Below are 18,889 nucleotides of genomic sequence, written 5' to 3' on the forward strand. Positions count from 1 at the left end.
GGCCCACGCTCTAACCACTGAGAAAACCGCCCTGGCCACAAGAATTTTTAAAACATGCAATACCTCACTATTCAGAAATAGCTCTCGTGTGAATGAATAAAAATTATGCCTATTTTTTTTTTTAGATTGGTAAAATATATGTGCCGCAGAATTGTAGTAATTAGTTTGTATGTCGTGAAATAAAAAAGGTTGAAAATTGCTGGTCTACAGAGGTGATTTCTGTAGTTTTATTTACTTGCAGCAAGTTAAAAAAAAGATGGGAGATTCACATACAAAACTCCAATCTCCTGGAAGACAGGCTTAGCCAGTTGCTTATATACAATATTTTGTTCATTACATGTTGATTTCTTCTTTGCAGTTGACTATGCTTATTCTGTAGGGTTCAGTTCTTGCCAAGACCATTCTGTTTACAGCTGCATCCCCCAAATGCTGGGCTACATTTCAACATTTAGCAAAAATGACATTTAATAAGAACCACCCAGACCTTGAGACCCCTGTCCTAACAGAGGTTACCAGGATTAAAATCTTTATTTAACTTATACTATGGCCTTATTTAATAGGCTACCGTATACTGCCAGCACTGTATCAACGATTAATGATAAACCTTTGGAGAGAAAAAGGAGAGGCAGGAAGGGAGAGCTTGGGGATGCTGAGGACCACTGTTTAGAACCAGCGTGGCCAGGCTGCGGGCCCAGGGCCGGGAATACACGCTCCTCTCCAACTCCCGCGGGAAGTGAGACCCAGGAGTCCGGATGTCCCGCGGAATAGGTGGGAGCCAGACTCTCGCGAGATCAGGGCCGAGAACCAGCGCTGTGAGGTGAGACCCGGCCAGCCTTTCCGGCAGTGTGGACCTTCGAAGCCGGCCCTGTGCGGGCCGCGGACGGCGGTGAGTGTGGACAGCGGGGCTCGGCCCTGCCTGCCTGCCTCAGCCGCATCCCCGACAGAGGCCGTCGAGGCCTGGGCCTGACTCACGCGCGCGTGGCGGTGGCCACGGCAGCCCACACAGCTGGCGGAGCTGCGTCTTTGGTAGTTTCCGGAGCCCCTTGTGTCTCCCTCCAGGGGTGCCGCCCCTGGGCGAGAGCTGGTAGGGCCTGCGCGTGTGTCGTGGCCGGTGTGTGTGACGGAGGACGGAGCTCCGGGGCGGATGGCCGGCCACGCTCGGGTGCTGGGCCGCACACAGGCCCCGGCGCCCCTGCCTGCCCCGCGCGCCCGCAGTGGGCTTGCTTGGCTGTAGGACTTGCCTCGGGAAGTCCACAGGGATCGCTTGGCTTCACCCCGGATTCAGTCCCGGCCCGTGGGTGCCCGGGGGAGGTGGTGGGGACCAGGGGCCCGACCGTGGGGACCTCTCCCTGCCCTCGTCCCAGGGAGTCGGGGAATTTGTTCCCACGTTTCTTCTCTTCCTTGGTCAGGTTCCCAACCATGATTCATTTGTGATGGTTGGTTTTTCCAGCGAATGTTGGTCTCGGCTTCTTCAGTGACTAACCAATTTCTGAAGAGGGTTTTTTTTGGTGGTGTTTTGGTTTTGGAGAGAGAGAGGAGAGAGAGAGAGAGACATTGATGTGAGAGAGAAACATCTATCCCTGGGCTCCTCCATGCACCCCAACCCACCCCGTTTTTGGTGTGCCAGACCACCTCCAACCAACTCCACCACACCGGCCAGGGCAGGGTTTCTTGAAATAAGGGGTATATTTCCGAGAGTAAAAGTGTAAAGCACTTTCTTTTAGAATAAAGAATTCGAACAAACATGGTAGCCTTAAGATTTCTACTTAAATCCTGGTAGCAAAGCCATATGCAAGTGGTCTGGTGAGTTTTAATTTTGCAAATTTATTTTTGTTGTTATTTAAAATTATATAGTTCTTCTAAGACTAGAAAGGGAACTTTTTTGTTTGTTACCTTTTGGATAATATAGAAACACGATTCGCATTTTCACCTATACTTGATCAGGTAATTGTTTTCAAATTCCAAAATTGTTTACTTAAGTATAGATGTTGAAGACACTGTTCATATTTCTGAGTGACTCCTTTCTGCCTCCCACCCTGTTATCCTAGGCTTCTGTTGTTAATATAGTCCAAAATGATTTTAGACATTTAAAGAACCATACTATTTTGTTTCTGTTTTACTATTTCTTTTTTTTTTTTTTTTTTTTTTGGTGACTAAGTGATTAATATATTGAGAAAAATGAAGAGGGCAGTTAAACAGATGGAAGGGGGAAAACACAATAACTAAAACAATGAGAACCCTTACAACATACAGTATACACAAATGTAGCCCTCTTGGTAGCCTTTTGTCAAAAGGTGCATGTGGAAACATTCTTCCCTCTACATACTCTCCATTATGTGTCACATCCCACATCAGGGAGGACCGAAAATTGGAGTTAAAAAAATCTGATTTGGTAATATGGTTTTCTCCACGAGATGGCGCCCATACAGTTTCTTTGATTTTAGCTTTCATCCTAAGATTGGCAGTAGGCTATTAACTATCACAGAATAAACAGAATTGTGATTTATGTTTTATGATTTGTGCACCTGATTCATATTTTGTTATACAGAATTTTCTATTATGTTTGAGAATTTAGAAGAAAATTGAGATGTAGTTTTCACATTCAAGGGTAAGAATTGCAATGTGAAGGAAGCAGTACATGTGTGTAGAAATGGTTCTACTGTTTCTTATCAAATTTGAGGCTTTGTTGTGCCCTGTATTTTTATTACATTCCTAGGAGCCAACGTTGAATGTTTATAGCCTTTAGATAACATCTCTGAATGTAAAAATTTTCTTTTTTTTTTTTTTTTATCCTCACTGAGGACCTTTTTTCATTTTTTGTTCAGATAGAATGGGAGGGAGAGAGAAGGAGAGAGAGAGAGAGAGAGAGAGAGAGAGAGAGAGAGAAACATCGATGTGAAAGGAACACATCGAGTGGTTGCCACCTGCACGACCCATCCAGGGCCGGGGACAAACAGCAACCGAGGTACGTGCCCTTTGCGGGAATCCAACCCGGGTCTCTCTGGACCTCAGGCTGACGCTCTAACCACCGAACCAAACCAGCCAGGGCTGAAAATTATCTTTTAAAAAGGAATGCAAACATTAACATATGTTATGGAATGTATACTAAACTTGTGAATTTTTTTTATTTTTGAAAAGTTCAAACATACCTATATAGGCAGAACATTATAATGAACTCCATATACCTGTTACATAGCTTTAGCAATTGTCAAATCATTGCCAGTCTTGTTTCGTCAATACCCTTTTACCTCTCCATAAATATATATTTTGTTAATCCTCACCCGAGGATATTTTTTCCATTGATTTTTAGAGAGAGGGGAAGGGAGAGAGGGAGGAAGAGAGACAGGCAGAAACATAGATGTGAGATGCTTCCCGCATGCACCCCATCCAGGTTTGAGATCGAAGCTGCAACCCAGGTACCTGCCCTTGACTGGGAATCAAACCTGCAACCCTTTGGTGCATGGGAGAATGCTCCAACCACTGAGCAATACCAGCCAGGGCTCTCCAACTGTATTTTGAAGCAAGTCCCTGCATTTGTACATAGGATATTGTTAGAGACACACACATTCACAATAAAATGCACTATCCTAACTAAAATAATGGTATGAACAAAGTATTATAAAAACCCCAAAGAAGTGATTAATTCTGTCTCGGGTAAGAGAACAAATTCAGAGAAGCCATTGAAGGATTAATGACATTTGACCTGCACCATGAAGGATGGGTAGAAATTTGCCCGATGGAGAATGAAAGAAAACACATTCTCAGCATTGGTGTAGTATGAAGAGCAGGATACAAGTGTGAAATGAATGAATAAGTGGAGAACAGAGAATAATGTATTTGAATATTGAGGTGCTTTGGAGGAAGTTGCAGGACATGCATCTAGGAAGGTAATCTGTGGTTATTCTGGGAAATTTATGATTATAGTTTATGTATTTGAAACATTTTTTTTTTTTATCCTCACCCGAGGATATTTTTCCATTCTTTGTACAGATAGAGTGGGAGGGAGAGAGAGGAAGGGAGAGAGAGAGAGAAACATCGACGTGAAGGGACACATCGAGTGGCTGCCACCCGCATGACCAACCAGGGCCGAGGACAAACTGCAACCGAAGTACGTGCCCCCAGCGGGAACCGAACCCGGGTCTCTCCGGACCGCAGGCCGACGCTCCAACCGCTGAGCCAAACCGGCCAGGGCTGAAACATTTTTTTTTTACATATTTGTAAATAAAACATAAACTGCTTTTTCTATATTTTTTAGATTTATGACAAAATCCAGTTTCTAACATGTCGAAATCAAATGACTCCTTGTTTTCCTTGGATAATTTGTTTTTTGAAAAAGCAGATGAAGATGAAAAGTAAGTCTACCTTCAAGAATGATGACATAGTATATTGCTTGAAGCTTTTTTGATGTTTAAGGAGTTATAATTTTCTCTATCAAAGTAAAAGGAAATAAAAACAAAACCCTTAGATGTTTACAATCTAGAGGAGGTAACAGATCTATCTGTCTGTCTGTCTGTCTATCATCTATCATCAATACAAGGAAGACTGTGATAAATATGATAGATTCAAATGGTACTGAAGAGGGAGGGGAGAAGGAAATCTTAGGGAACTGGAAGATTTCATGAAGGTAGGATTTGAGCTGGATTTTGAATGAATATAAGCTCTGGTGCCTAGAACAGTGCCCAATGCTTATTTCTCGGTGAATAATTATTGAATAGATTAATAAGTGAATAAAACAGTTGAACTTCTATAGGTAAATGTGATGGTAGGGTCAGGTACAGGGGCAAGCTGAATAAAGGAAATGTTTTTGAACATAGGTGAGGGATAGATACATTATCTATTTGTATATGCATTGCTCACTTTGGTCTGGACTATAAGGTACATGTATGAGAGTTAAAACTGTAATGTGGTCTTTGAAGACTTGGAAGTTTGGCATTATTTGGATACCACTGAAGGATTTTGAATGGAATAATACGATTAAAAGAATTCCAAATTAATGTGATAGGCATGTGTAAATTATATTAGAGAAAGAAAGCCTGGAGGCGGTGAGGCAGTTAAGACACCATTGTTCTCAACCAAACATAAGTTGATTAGAGCTTTGATTAGGAGAATGACAGTAGAAATATAAGTAAATGATGAGTTCAAGAAAATTTATAAGATGCAATAAGACCTGGTAGGTGTCTGTATATACTGGGTAAAAGATTATACTATGGTTTGGATTCTGAGCGGCTGGGGAAATTATGGCAGCTCTGGAAAATAGGGAAATTGTAAGGAAGATTTACAGTTGAACATGGGGGTGCAAATGAACATGAGGGTGCAGATAGATATTCTTTTAAATTAGTGTTTTGGGTTTCTTTGGCTATATACCCAGAAGTAGAATTGCTGGGTCATAAGGTAGTTCCATTTTTAATTTTTAAGGTGCTAGATGTGTTTTTTTGTACCTTGTTATCATCTTTCTTGGATTTGCTGGAATAGTCTCTGTACAGAAAAGAGTTGATGTATTAGGCCTAAATTGCTATCCTTGAAAATGCTTGCTTGCAAAGTTGGCCTTTAGCTGGAGTCTGAAAACAGATTTTTAGGAAGTTTCCCACCATTAACTGATAAGAGTAGCTCACAGTGCATAAACTGTTTATACAAGTAATATGGTTTATACTGAACATCTGCTTTGCTCCTGGGAATCTGCAATGTGCCATAGAGGGGATGCCCACGTGATTAGTCCCCAGTAAAAACCCTGGATATTGAGTCTCTAATGAAGTTTCCTCATTGGCATCATTTCATGTGTGCTGTCACAACTTGTTGCTGAGGTAATTAAGTACATCTCATGTTATTCACTGGGAGAGCACCTTTGGAAGCTTGTGTCTGATTTCCCCAGAACTTCACCCCATAGTCATGAGTTCTCTGTATCTATGAGTCTGTTTCTATTTTGTTTATGTATTTATTCTGTTCTTTAGATTCCACATATAAATGAAATCATTTGGTATTTATGTTTGTCTGTCTGACTTTTTCAGTTAACTTAATACATTCTAGATCTATCCAGGCTGTCACAAAAGGTAAGATTTCATTCTTTTTTACAGCCAAGTAGTATTCTGTTGTGTATATATACCACTACTTTTTTTTTTTTTTTATCCTCACCCGAGGATATTTTTCCATTTTTTGTACAGATAGAGAGGGAGGGAGAGAGAGAGAGAAACATCGAAGTGAAGGGACACATCGAGTGGCTGCCACCCGCACGACCAACCAGGGCCGGGGACAAACTGCAACCGAAGTACGTGCCCTTAGCGGGAACCGAACCCGGGTCTCTCCAGACCGCAGGCCGACGCTCTAACCGCTGAGCCAAACCGGCCAGGGCTATACCACTACTTTTTATTCACTCATCTGTTGATGGGCACTTAGGTTGCTTCCATATCTTGGCTATTGTAAATAATGCCGCAAATGAACATGGGGGTTCAGATACCCTTTTATTTTTATTTTATTTTTTTATCCTCACTCGAGGACATTTTTGATATTTTGTTCAGATAGAGTGGAAGGAAGGGAGGGGGAGAGAGAGAGAGAGAGAGAGAGAGAGAAACATTGACGTGAAAGGGACACATTGAGTGGCTGCCACCCACACGACCCAACCGCAGCCGGGGACAAACCACAACCGAGGCACATGCCCTTAGCAGGAACCGAACCCAGGTCACTCCGGACCACAGGCCGATGCTCTAACCGCTGAGCCAAACCGGTCAGGGCCAGATACTCTTTTAAATTAGTGTTTTGGGTTTCTTTGGATGTATACCCAGAAGTAGAATTGCTGGGTCATAAGGTAGTTCTATTTTTAATTTTTAAGGACCCTCCATGCTGTTTTCCTTAGTGGTTGCACCAATATGCATTCCCACCAATAGTTCACTAGAGGTCCCTTTTCTCCATATCCTTGCCAGCACTTGTTTGTTGATTTATTGATGCTAGTCATTCTGACAAGTGTGAGGTGGTATCTCATTGTTCTTTTGACTTGCAGCAAATGCTTTGGCCTTTTGTCAGACACTCTGTTAGACATTGTCAGATAATGTGTTACAGATTTTTGATTTGGAAAATAGAGCCGTAGTAGCTATGTTAGGATCTATGAGATGCAGAAAAGAAGACGATGGAGTCTCTCACTTTCAAGAGTTTGAAATACTAAATGAAGAGATAAGAAACAAATCATAAAAACCTTGGGCCTTGAGCCCTGGTCGTTTTGGCTCAGTTATAGCGTCGGCCCACAGACCAGAGAGTCCCGGGTTCAGTTCCCGCTAGGGGCACCTACCTTGGTTGTGGTTTGTCCCTGGCCCTGCTTGGGTCTCATGTGGGTGGCAACCATTGGATGTGTCTTTCTCTTGTTGATGTTTCCTTCTCTCTCTTCCTCCCTCTCTCCCTCCCACTCTCTCTGAAGATAAATGCAAAAATATCCTCAGATGAGGATAAAAACACCACCACCAACAAAAACCCCCAAAAAAGCCTTGGGACTTGACATGTGGTACTTTTCTCAACTTTCTTTCCTGCCATCTAACACTTAGCTTTTTGTTTTAATGAAGGCCAAGTCAACTTTGATTGGAAAGAAAACATTAAAGCATTACCTGTTAATAGGATCACAGCTGAAAGATAAGGAGATAGTTATGAAGGCCAACAAGGTCGTAATAATCTCATCAATTACTGTAGGTTTACAAAGTAATTGTCAGTTTCAGCTGGTTTCTTGGATTTTTTTGTGTTTTTTTTTTCGATGGTTTTGGACCAAGAATATTTGGGTTAGGACATTAATTTGTAATAATGCTTTAGGAATATGCTAGAATACCAGGAATGGTATTCATTGGTGTCATTTACACTGATGACCCATGATTAGTTATGAGGTGTGTCAAAAGTAATTGTCACTTGTAATAGTTAAGGTGCTAAAGTTTCAGAATGATTTGCTACCTTTTCAAAAATATTGGCATATATTTAAGATTCCTGTCACAAGCATTTGAATTGGAGAAAAGGAGATGGAGTTATAACCTTTATGTAGGTGGCGACATCATTAATCCTATGACACACAAGGAAGAAAGATCAAGAACACTGCTATATAGGGATAAATCAAAGTTACCATAGAAAGTTTACAGAATGTTTAAGAGTCTGTGATTGAGTGATGTTTAATTGATAAATTCATAGTTTCTGATGTTATATTTTATTAACATATATATTTACATTTTTATATTTTATATAGCTTTCTAGGCAATGGAAAATCATTGGATTGGCTTCTCCCACCTACTCCATTGGTTTCAGAAATTCCAGATACTCAGGCATTAGAAGAAGAAATAGAAAATCATAAACTTTTAGGTAAATTATCACATGCTTGTTGTGAAGCCAACCCCATGCAGCTCATGTCAATGTAAAAAAATCAAGTAACACTTTACAATATTAATTCTTTTCATTTTATTTTTTAAATTTAATTTTATTATGGAGAGTAATTTTTTTTATTTTTAATGGAATAAAATGAAAATTAGAGACTTCTTTTTTTTTTTTTTTTTCATCCTCACCCGAGGACATTTTTCCATTTTTTGTTCAGGTAGAGTGGGGGGGGGAGAGAGGAACAGAGAGAGAGAGAAACATCGATGCGAAAGGAACACATCGAGTGGCTGCCACCCGCACAACCGACCAGGGCCAGGGACAAACTGCAACCGAGGTACGTGCCCTTAGCGGGAACCGAACCCGGGTCTCTCAGGACCACAGGTCGATGCTCTAACCGCTGAGCCAAACCGGCCAGGGCTAGAGACTTCTTTTATTTAGAATAGTGTTCACCAAATCTGAAAATCTAAAACATTTTTCTTTTTTCTATATACATATACATACCTATGCATATTATATGCACACAATATACTATTATATATACACATTCTATTGTTTTGTGAATTTTGTTTTCTCTTACTATTAAAACTGTCATTGCTATTTAGTTTTTGCCTTGCTCTTTACTAAAAGTAGGATCCTCCAGTTTAAGGAACCAGATTTCTGAAATATTGAGTGAAAAAAACAAGATCAGATGATCATATGTAATTTGTTACCATCATTTTATAAACCTAAAAAACAAGCACATTCAAACAGTATATGTGATCTAATGTAATATTGTTGGCAAAATTTTGATTTTTAAATTGGTAGGTTCATTTATATACATTTTATTAAACTTCATAATTTAAATACATATTTATAAATGCAAATATATATTTATACTTTTGTTTGTGTCAAATAATATACAGAATATATAATACATATATACCACAGTATATATAGATAAATGGTGAAGCAAATTGAAGCCCTAATAAGGCCTCCAAACTCCTCCCAAGTGTGGTTATTCCTTACAAGTATGGTTATTTCTGTGGGCCAGGAATTAAACCTATTTTTAATATAGGTTCTATATAAATTTCAAATTTAATTCAAGTAATTCCTCATTTCTGAGTACCTTTCATTGATACAATGTTACCATAAGGTGACAGTCACCTATTTGATATTTCAGATTATCTTGTTATACTAATATTTTTCTTTTGTCTTTCATATTTACCTAGTAAACCCTTTTGAAACTTTTAATTAAACTTTTCATCATCATTTCAAAAATTTGTTTTCATGGAAAACATGTGGTAATTAATATATTCCATTTTTTAGGTATGGAAAAGAGGCAGAACATGTTAACATCAAATTTTAAGATGACCAGTGAAAACACAGATTATATTTCACCAACACAAAAATTCCAATTTGCCTTTCCCTCTAATAAGTATGAAGAAGATGATCTAAATTTACGAGGGGCAGGTAACAATGGCTTATTGCATGTTTCTGGCAAGCTGGTATATGGTTCTTCTCAGAAATTGCAAAATCACATTGGCACTGAGATAGCACCTGAGAAAAATATTCCAGATGATACAAAATTAGTTAATTTTTCAGAAGAAAAACAAGAGAGTACATCAGCCTTCCGAAAAAGGTAATTAATTAAATAAAATAAATAATGTTCAGTGATAAAATTTAATAGCTGTATGTATGTCCAAAAGTATGAAATGTGGTAGAATCTGAGGGAGGAAAACAACAACAAAGAGAATCTGTTATGTACCAGACACTCCATTAACTTTGGGATTCTAATAGTAGGTTCTTGCCTGAGGAGAGCTTATAATTCAATGGGGGAAAGACTGATAGTAAACAATAAAAATAATAGTACGATAATTATTTTTGATAAAGTATATGATTAGATTTGAGGGTCTCAAACTTTTTGTTGTTAGAACCCCTTTGCATTTAAAAATTACTGAGGATTTTCAAGAACTTTTGTTTATGTGGGTTATTTTTAATATTTAAATATTAATATTTAATCATTAGAAATTAAAACTAAAAATTTGAAAATATTTATTTATTAATTCATTTTAAAATAATAAATACACTTGTTAATATAAACTATTTTTATTAAAAATCATTATTTTCTAAAAAATAATTTAGTGAGAAGAGGGTATTGTTTTATGCTTTTGCAAATGTTTTTAATTTCTAGCTTAATAAGATCCTTGAATTCTCATATTTGCTTTTACATTCAGTCTGTTGTAATATCATAGGACTTGAAGCTTCTGGAAAACTCCATGTTAACTAGTGAGAGAATAAGAGAGAAAAAGGCAAATAGTGCCTTAGTAGTATTATGAAAATAGTTTTGTGAATTCCCTGAAATAGTCTCCACCATCCTTTGAGAACTGATGTTAGAGCATGTAGTATGGATACCTAATCTACCCTAGACTGTCAGGGAAGGCTTTCCTGAAGAAGTGGTATTTAAGCTTAACTTTAAGGAAGAATGGAATGAAGCTAGGTGCAAATAAAGAAGAGTGTTCTAGGCAGAAGGTATAGTATGTGCAAAAGACCTAAGTTAGCACAGAGCTTGGACTATTCTTTAAATTTTTTTTTAGTTTAAAGTAAGAGAAAACTTGAGAGGTTAGATACAGAGGGGCCAAGTCGTTGAGTTTTGTAGGCCAGGATAAACATTTTGTACTTTTCCTTAAGGCAGTGTTTCTTAAACTATGGCCCATAGATCCGTTGCATCAGAATCACCTGGAGTGTTTATTTAAAAAATGGATTCCTGGGTCCTACTTTGGACTTACTGAATCACAGTTTATGTGAAGGTGGGAGTAGCACCACGGAATCTTCATTTTCAGCACATTTTCTAGATGATTGTTATGCACACTAAAGTTTGAGAACCATTGTTCAAGATCCTATGTTTTAAGCATAGGAGTAAAATTAGATTTCTGTTTTTATTTAAAATGCATTTTGCCCCTGTATGATGAATTAGAAGGAAGCTAGAATACATTCTGAAGGGCCATTTAGAAAGTTATTTTATTAGTCTAGGTAAGAGACTAATGAAAGCCTGACCTAGGACTATGGTAGCAGAAATGAGAGGTTTTGGAGTTATTTAGAAGATAGAATCCCACAGGACTTATATGATTATTGGAAATGAACCCCAACTTCCAGGTTTCTGACTTGAACCAGAATGATTAAGGATGGTAGTGCCCTTTCATGATATATAAAACTATAAAGGAAGGACAGGTTTTGGGAAAGGTGATGAGTACAGATTTGGATATTTGATTTCAGGTACTTAAAAATTGTCCAAATAGACAATTAGGTATGTGCATTTATGATTCAGAAGAGATCTAGCTGCTAGTTTTTGTTTTCTTTATGATATAAGAGATAAGGTCATCTTTGGAGTTTGAAAGAAAAGTGGAGGTATTGAGCAAGTATGAGAAGGATGGAAAAAATTATGGAGAATGGGAAAGCAATATCATTAGAATAATTGTAAGATGGTTGGACACTATAAAGGGCCCAGTTGAGATTGGTGTCTATGAATATTTTTAAACAGCTTTATTTAGATCTAATTCATTTATAAAATTCACTCTTTTGAAGTGTACAATTAATGGTTTTTGAATATTCAGAGTTGTGTAACCATCACTACTATCTAAGTTTAAAACATTTTTATTACCCCCAAAGGAACTTTATATTCATTAACAGTTACTCCCCATTGTTCTCCCCTCCTCAACTCCTGCAACCACTAATCTACTTTCTCTTTCTATTGATTTACCTATTCCAGATATTTCATATAAGTAGAATCATAAAATAGCTGGCTTTTTGTGTTTGGCTTCTTTCACTTCGCATAATGTTTTCAAGATTCATCCATGTTTTGTCATGTAGCATTACTTTATTCCACATCCTTGCTAGTCCTTGTTACTGTCTGTCTTTTTTATTATAGTGAGTGTGAAGTGGTATCTCATTGTGGTTTGTTTGTTTTTTAATCCTCACCTGAGGATATTTTTCTGTTTATCTTCAGATAGAGTGGGAAGGAGAGAAAGAGAGAGAGAGAGAGAAACATCAATGTGAGAGAGAGACATCAACTGGTTGCCTCCTGCACAACCCAGACCAGGCCAGGGATGAATTGCAACCAAGGTATGTACCCTTGGCTGGAATCAAACCCGTGACTCATTGGTCCTTGGGTTGATGCTCTACTGCTGAGCCAAACCAGCCAGGGCCTCATTGTGGTTTTGATTTGCATTTCTCTAATGACTAATGATATTGGGCATTTTTTTATGTGATTATTGGTTATTTGCATATCTATTTGGAGTAATGGCTATTCAGATACTTTGCCTATTTTTTAATTGGGATATTTGTCTTTTTATTTATTTAATCCTTACCCAAGGATATATTTTTAGACAGAGAGAAGGAGAAAGAGAGAGAAACATTGGTGTGAGAAACATCAATTAGTTGCCTTCTGTATGTGCCCTGACCAAGGATCAAATCCACAGCCTAGGTATGTGTCCTGACCAGGAATTGAACCTGCATCCTTTTGGTGTATGGGATGAAGTTCCAAACAAGTGACACCCAGCCAGGGTGGGTTATTTGTCTTTTTCTCTTTTTTTTTCAAACCCCCACCTGAGCATATTTTTCCATTTATTTTCAGACAGAGTGAAAAGGAGAGATAGAGAGAAAAACATCGATGTGAGAGAGAGAGAGAGAGAGAGAGAGACATCAATTGGTTGCCTCCCACACAACCTTGACCAGGTCTGAGGACCGAACCTTAACCAAGGTACATGCCCTTGACCGGAATTAAACCCGTGACTCTTTGGTCTGAGGGCCGATACTCTACCACTGAGCCAAACCGGACAGGGCTTGTGGTTTTAAGTGGACAAGTCATATACTTATTTTGTTAAATCTATTCCTAAGTTTTTATTCCTTTTTTTTTTTATGCTTTTGTAAATGGGATTTTAAAAACTTATTTTTCAGATTAACCGTTACAAGTATGTAGAAATAGAACTGATTTTTGTATGTTGATCTTGTATCTGCAATTTTGCTGATGATGACTCTGAATTTTAATATTATTTATCTATCTAATAGTTATGCTTTTTCTAGTTGTGTTTCCACTGTTTGTTTGAAATTATTCTTAAAAAGTAGAGAGATTCATCTAGAATTGAGGTTTTGCAAGATAAGTATGATAAGAGGATAAAGGGAAGCAGAGTTTAGAATATTGTTGAAAAGATGTCATAGATTCCAAGTTCATTAAAGGTGGATGAGAAAGAGAAGGGGAAGATGGTTTTGGAGAAAATAAAGAGATTAATTACAGTAAATTTGTTATTTAATTTTATTGGTACCTTGAGCAGACAAGCTGAAAGGATAAGAGGTTGTAGTCAGAAAATAATATATCAAAATGATTGCTTTGAGAGGAGGAGCAGTTCTAGATAATGACAATGACTAAGGTGAGAGAGTAGGTGACTCAGATTGTGTGAGGGAGAAAGTCACTGGAGATGAATGCCTAAGGAACTGAGCGGGTAGAATTTTGAATTGTTTGTCTACATGAATGTTGAAGTAACCCAGATGATGGCAGAATTTGGGGTCGAGAAGAAAAGATTCTAAAGTGAGCAGAGGTTGATATATGATATATGCCATGAGTAAGATTACAAGGTGGTATAGCTAGATAGGACAGATACTTTTGTACGAGAATGGAAAAATAACGTAGATCTGGGGAGAAGAATACACAAAATCTCAACCCTCAAGTACATTGGATGCAGGAGAATAAGCAGTTTCTACTTAACAGTTTTTAAGGAGCAAGAGTTTTCCATGGCAAAGCAGTATTTTTATTAAGACCAGGAATTAATATAACAATCAATAAAGAAGTTGCAGACTTAGGGGAATTTGTGGAGTGGGAATTCCAGAGGAAGAATCTGAGGTCCAGAGAATTCAGGTGACTAGGATGTGGATACAATTTTTGCTGTTTGGAAAACTTATTTTAGACTCTAAAGTCACACAGCTAGAAAGTGGAGGATCTTTGAATTTATATGCAGGTTTGTCTGATTCCAAAGTCTATGCTTTTAACTGATACCACAATTTATAGTGAGGAATCATCCTATGGCATAAGTGTTTTCCTTGCCCTCAATACTGTTTCATGATGGGATTCTACTATATTATCTAAGACTAACTCTCTGCTTTTGAATTTTCTATCTTCAAAGATAGAACTGCTGGCATTTGAGGATACAGTTCTACAGTTTGTTCTAAAATACATTTCTTCTCTCTAGGTTTTTGAATAACTGATTCTTTTTTATATGAAACGTCATTAAGCTTAATAGTAGATCACCTCCACTCCCAGCTCCTCTTCCTCCTTCTCTCCCTAAGGTCTTAGCTCCAGAGTCTGTGCACACCTGCTTTCCCAAACAAGGTTCAAAGTGGACACAGATGTAAGAAACTGTGACCAACACTTTAAAATTGTGTTTACATTATGACCCAGAATCCCTACTTCTAGGGATCTGTTCTAAATAAAGATTTATGGATGCAGATGTTCCCTTCAGCATATTATGGGAGTGGAAAATGGTCCATGTTCCACAGCAATGATTCTTAAAAAATTCGGATGTGCGTCCATAGAAAATGGGACGAAGGAAGTGGATTGACTAGCAGTGTTCATCCCTGGGGAAAAATTAGGCTCCAGAATCCTCCCGCCAACATCCACAAGTGCACATGCACACACATGCACACTGGTACCTACGCATGCTCAAACATGTGTGTACACGCACACATTTGAATATGCACCAGCACCCACACATGCACACATGTGCCTGGGAACATAGACACTCACGTGCACACAAAGGAAAATGACTAGAAAAGTGAACACTACCTGTTAGGGCACTCCCGAGTGAAAGGACTTTGTTTTTCACTTAATTCTTAACTTCTTTAGAATTCACTATTTTATCCTAATCATTATTGTCCTTGTAATAAACACCTTTCAAAATAAAAACTAAATAATGTACTTTAAAAAAGATTAATAATAAAAATAATTTAGAAAGTATTGTGTATTTTTATAGTACTTGTATGGGTGTCATTCCTTATAGAATTCTGTAAGACTAATACCTGCAGTCATTCCTATTACTTATAAAATGTAAATGTTGTGTTAGGATCATTTCATCCCTTAGGGTTATTGCGAACAAATGACTTCAATGGATTATCTTTTAATCAGTCAATTATAATAAATTATAATTATAAAGATGGCCTTTCTGTGCTTTTTCCAGACTTTAAAAAGAGGTATTTCTTATACTAAAATGATTACTGAATAGTGTTTGGTAAGTGGGTGCTGGTTACTGACAAGAGGCTTCAGTACCTGTCCACATGGGCCTCTCTATAGGGTTGCTTGAGTGCTCTCATGATATACTGGTGGCTAGCTCCCCTCAGAGTGAGTGATCCAAGGACATTGGAAGGAACAATGTCTTTTATGACCTAGCCTTGGAAGTCATACACTTGTACTTCCATAGTAAGTCTACTGGTCACATAGGCTAGTCCTGATTTGAAGTAGGAGACTACAGAAAGGTGTGAATACCAGGAGACAAGGATCATTGGGGCTATCTCAGAGACTGGCTGCCACCAATGGATTTATTTGTGTTTTAGGAAAGTGAAAAGACACAATTCAGTGGTAAAGGTAACAAGTTATATTTTAGGAGAATGATTAGTTTTTGTGTTTGAATAAACCATAATCTACAGGTATTTTTAAAGTGACCAATTTTATGCTAGTTTTTTTACATGCAAATATGATTTTTTCTTTTCTTCCGCCCCCCCCCCCCCCACCAGACTATTTAAAACATCTGACAGTATACATGGGAGTGTTTATTCTAATGACAGTGCAAACTTGGATTCTCATGTTGGCTCAGAGAAAATTGTTCAAACAGAAGTGAATAAAGGGAAATCCTGGAAATGTAGCAATAGTAAGCAGAAACTTCAGTATTCAGATATTAACATGTTTACAGCAAGTGATGTTTTTTCTGCTTCTGAAATCAGAGAAGACATATTCAAAGCTCCATCTTTTTCAATTGCATCCCAGTCTCATGAAGTTCAAGGTAATTGCTTGCTTTTTAATTTGGTTTATAAAAGTACAAACTGGCTATATTTCTTAGCACAGGGAAGGATATAAAAATACAGTAAATTTGCTCTCGCAAGTTTGACTCAGTGGTTAGATTTAAATATGTTAACTATGTGCAATTTCTGTATTTTCTAATTATATTGCATTATATTTTACCCTGTGCTATAATTTTAACTGTGCTGTTGATAAAAATTTATGCAAATTTTATTGAAATAATTTTTATGGAAAAGGTTAAAAAATATTCATGTAAGTATGTAGTGTCTCTTTTTTAGGGGTAACAGAAAATGATTTAGATTCCTTGAAGGCTGTCACAGAAATTCGTATCCTTTAAATTGTTTTACTACAGCTACTTGTATTTGAAATCATAATTTTTAAACATTTTGTTTCATTGTGTCTCTGTTTATTTTGGTTGACAAAAAGAGGGAAAAGTGAATATTTTTGGTCATGTAAGAGACCCAGTATGTGTGCTTTTGCTATTCAAAGTGTGGTCTGCCATCTGGTGCCAGTTTGTAAACTGTTTACCAGTCTGGGACAAGATAAGTACAGAAATGACTGACTTTGTATTATTGGATGAAATCTGAGTTTATTTACAAATTGATACAATTTCTTATACTTTGGGAAGGAAAACGTGTTGGGATAAACATGGGTAGGGGAAATGAATGAGAATGGGTATATTGTAGATTGGGACATTTTTACAAATCTAGTATCCTTTTTAAGAACCGAATGCATACCTATAATCCAATTTACATATTTACATATTTTGAGTACATATGTGTTTTCTGGAAGTAATGTCCTCTTTGCTTCTTTAATACCTTGTGTTATGCCTATAACAGTGTACTTATTCTATTTTATTATAATTTATTAGCTGTTTTTATGACTATTTCCCTATGACCTATGGACTCTGTGAAGGCAAGAACCATGCCTTACTTATCTTCCTATCTCCAAATACATTGAAAGGCAGATTAAGTGTGTATCCATGAGCAAGGTTGAGGATAAAAGTGTGGAATATATTTGGAAAAAATAAGCATTCCATTTTGGCTGAAATGAAAGTTACAATTAAATGAGTAGTAGGAAATAATGTTGGATAGGTATCTTAAAATCAGATCATTTAATGCCATGAATACCAAGGTTGAGGGTTTTTGTTTTTATATTTAATAAATGTATTAAGCAATGAGGAGAAACTATACAAAATTTTTGAGCAGGTCAAGTTATATCATCAAAAATGTGCGTTAGGGTTATAGAATTAGTGACTCAAAAGCTGAGGAAAGGCACTTAGAATCCACAAAAAGTTATGATCTAGTTGGTAAAACAGAAAATGAATTCCAGATATTGGGCAGTTGAGCTAGAGAAATGTAGGGGAGAGTGATTCCACTCCTGGGTACTGTGCAGACTGAGATAATTCTGAACTATGGTTAGAATATACTGATCCCTTGTGAAAAGTTGTATCCAATGCAGATAACTGAACTGAGTTAGAATGGAGGGAGGGAATAATAAGAGGGTTACATATGATGATATAATAACTTCAGACATAGCCCGCCTTTAGTGCTTCTTTTCAGCATGTTGTCTCAATCCTGCTGCACTTCTTTCTGCTGGTGATCTAAATAGAGTGGGAACATGGGAGATAGGTTAGCAGTAAACACTTAAAATTAATTTCATTATCTGTATGATAAGAAATAATTCTAATCCCTTACTGGAACTTGCCATAATATGACAGTAACTTTTGAAAAGTTTTAAGGGTTTTCATCCTGTATTACACAGCTGAAGTGATTCTATAATATTAGGACTCTTTGTTGATTAAGACTGCTGTCTCTACTATGTGTTTCATTGTTCAAAAAGTTCATTTGCTGTCAAACTCACTGAATGGCTACACTTGATTGTTTCTAAGCATATATTTAAATTAAAATTGAATACTGAATACTATTGATGATAATTTGATAGTTTGGGGATACAACTTATTTTCTGCTTTTTTCCCAGTATTTTACTGTATTTGAATCCTCAGGACAACAGAAGTTTGGTCAGATTGATACTACCACAGTAGTCTTGCCATTTTCAATTCTGCAGACATTTTCCTATCTGTAATAACAAAATTGCAGTGACACTGCTGAGAGTTTGTTGAATGAAAGGAAAAATTTGATATTAAGTGTTGACAGTGATGATAAATGATATTAGTAACTGAGTTTTCTCATGAGTAGAAAACTGATTCTATATCTACTCTGAATTAGAGATTCATTTTTATGAATGTAAACTGATGTGGAACTATTTAATGAGAGAAAAACCAGCATGATGGCCCATATGTGGGCTTGTTACAAATAAATATTTTATAGGAAGAGACATATTTTGGATTAGAAATGAGAGTCCTTCAAAAGCTGATAGATTTAAAAACTCAAAATTACATTTTGTTGTACAAATATTCTGACACTGCAAAACTGAAAGAAAAATGAAAATTTGTAAATTATTTGCTTGACTTAATAAATGCAAACCTATATTAATTAGGTGCTTACTGTGTGCCAGGCA

General features: G+C 37.2%; 1 protein-coding gene across 2 annotated transcripts in view; it reads left to right on the plus strand.

Annotated features, from left to right (window-relative positions):
• The first annotated feature begins 4,253 nt into the window (after nt 1-4,253).
• The window catches only part of HFM1 (helicase for meiosis 1), a 93,950-nt gene continuing 79,314 nt past the window's right edge, over nt 4,254-18,889 (plus strand). Inside the window, exons 1-5 of one of the 2 annotated variants that reach the window (XM_036256706.1) lie at nt 4,282-4,352; nt 8,207-8,319; nt 9,637-9,949; nt 16,087-16,352; nt 16,648-16,695. In XM_036256706.1, coding sequence (XP_036112599.1) covers nt 4,282-4,352; nt 8,207-8,319; nt 9,637-9,949; nt 16,087-16,352; nt 16,648-16,695 — 811 coding nt within the window. Of the gene's footprint in view, nt 4,353-8,206; nt 8,320-9,636; nt 9,950-16,086; nt 16,353-16,647; nt 16,696-18,889 lie in introns of both variants that reach the window. The other variant, XM_036256707.1, reaches the window with a different exon arrangement.

The sequence above is a fragment of the Molossus molossus genome, unplaced genomic scaffold, assembly GCF_014108415.1.
Source record: "Molossus molossus isolate mMolMol1 unplaced genomic scaffold, mMolMol1.p scaffold_m16_p_12, whole genome shotgun sequence".
Lineage (NCBI taxonomy): Eukaryota > Metazoa > Chordata > Mammalia > Chiroptera > Molossidae > Molossus > Molossus molossus.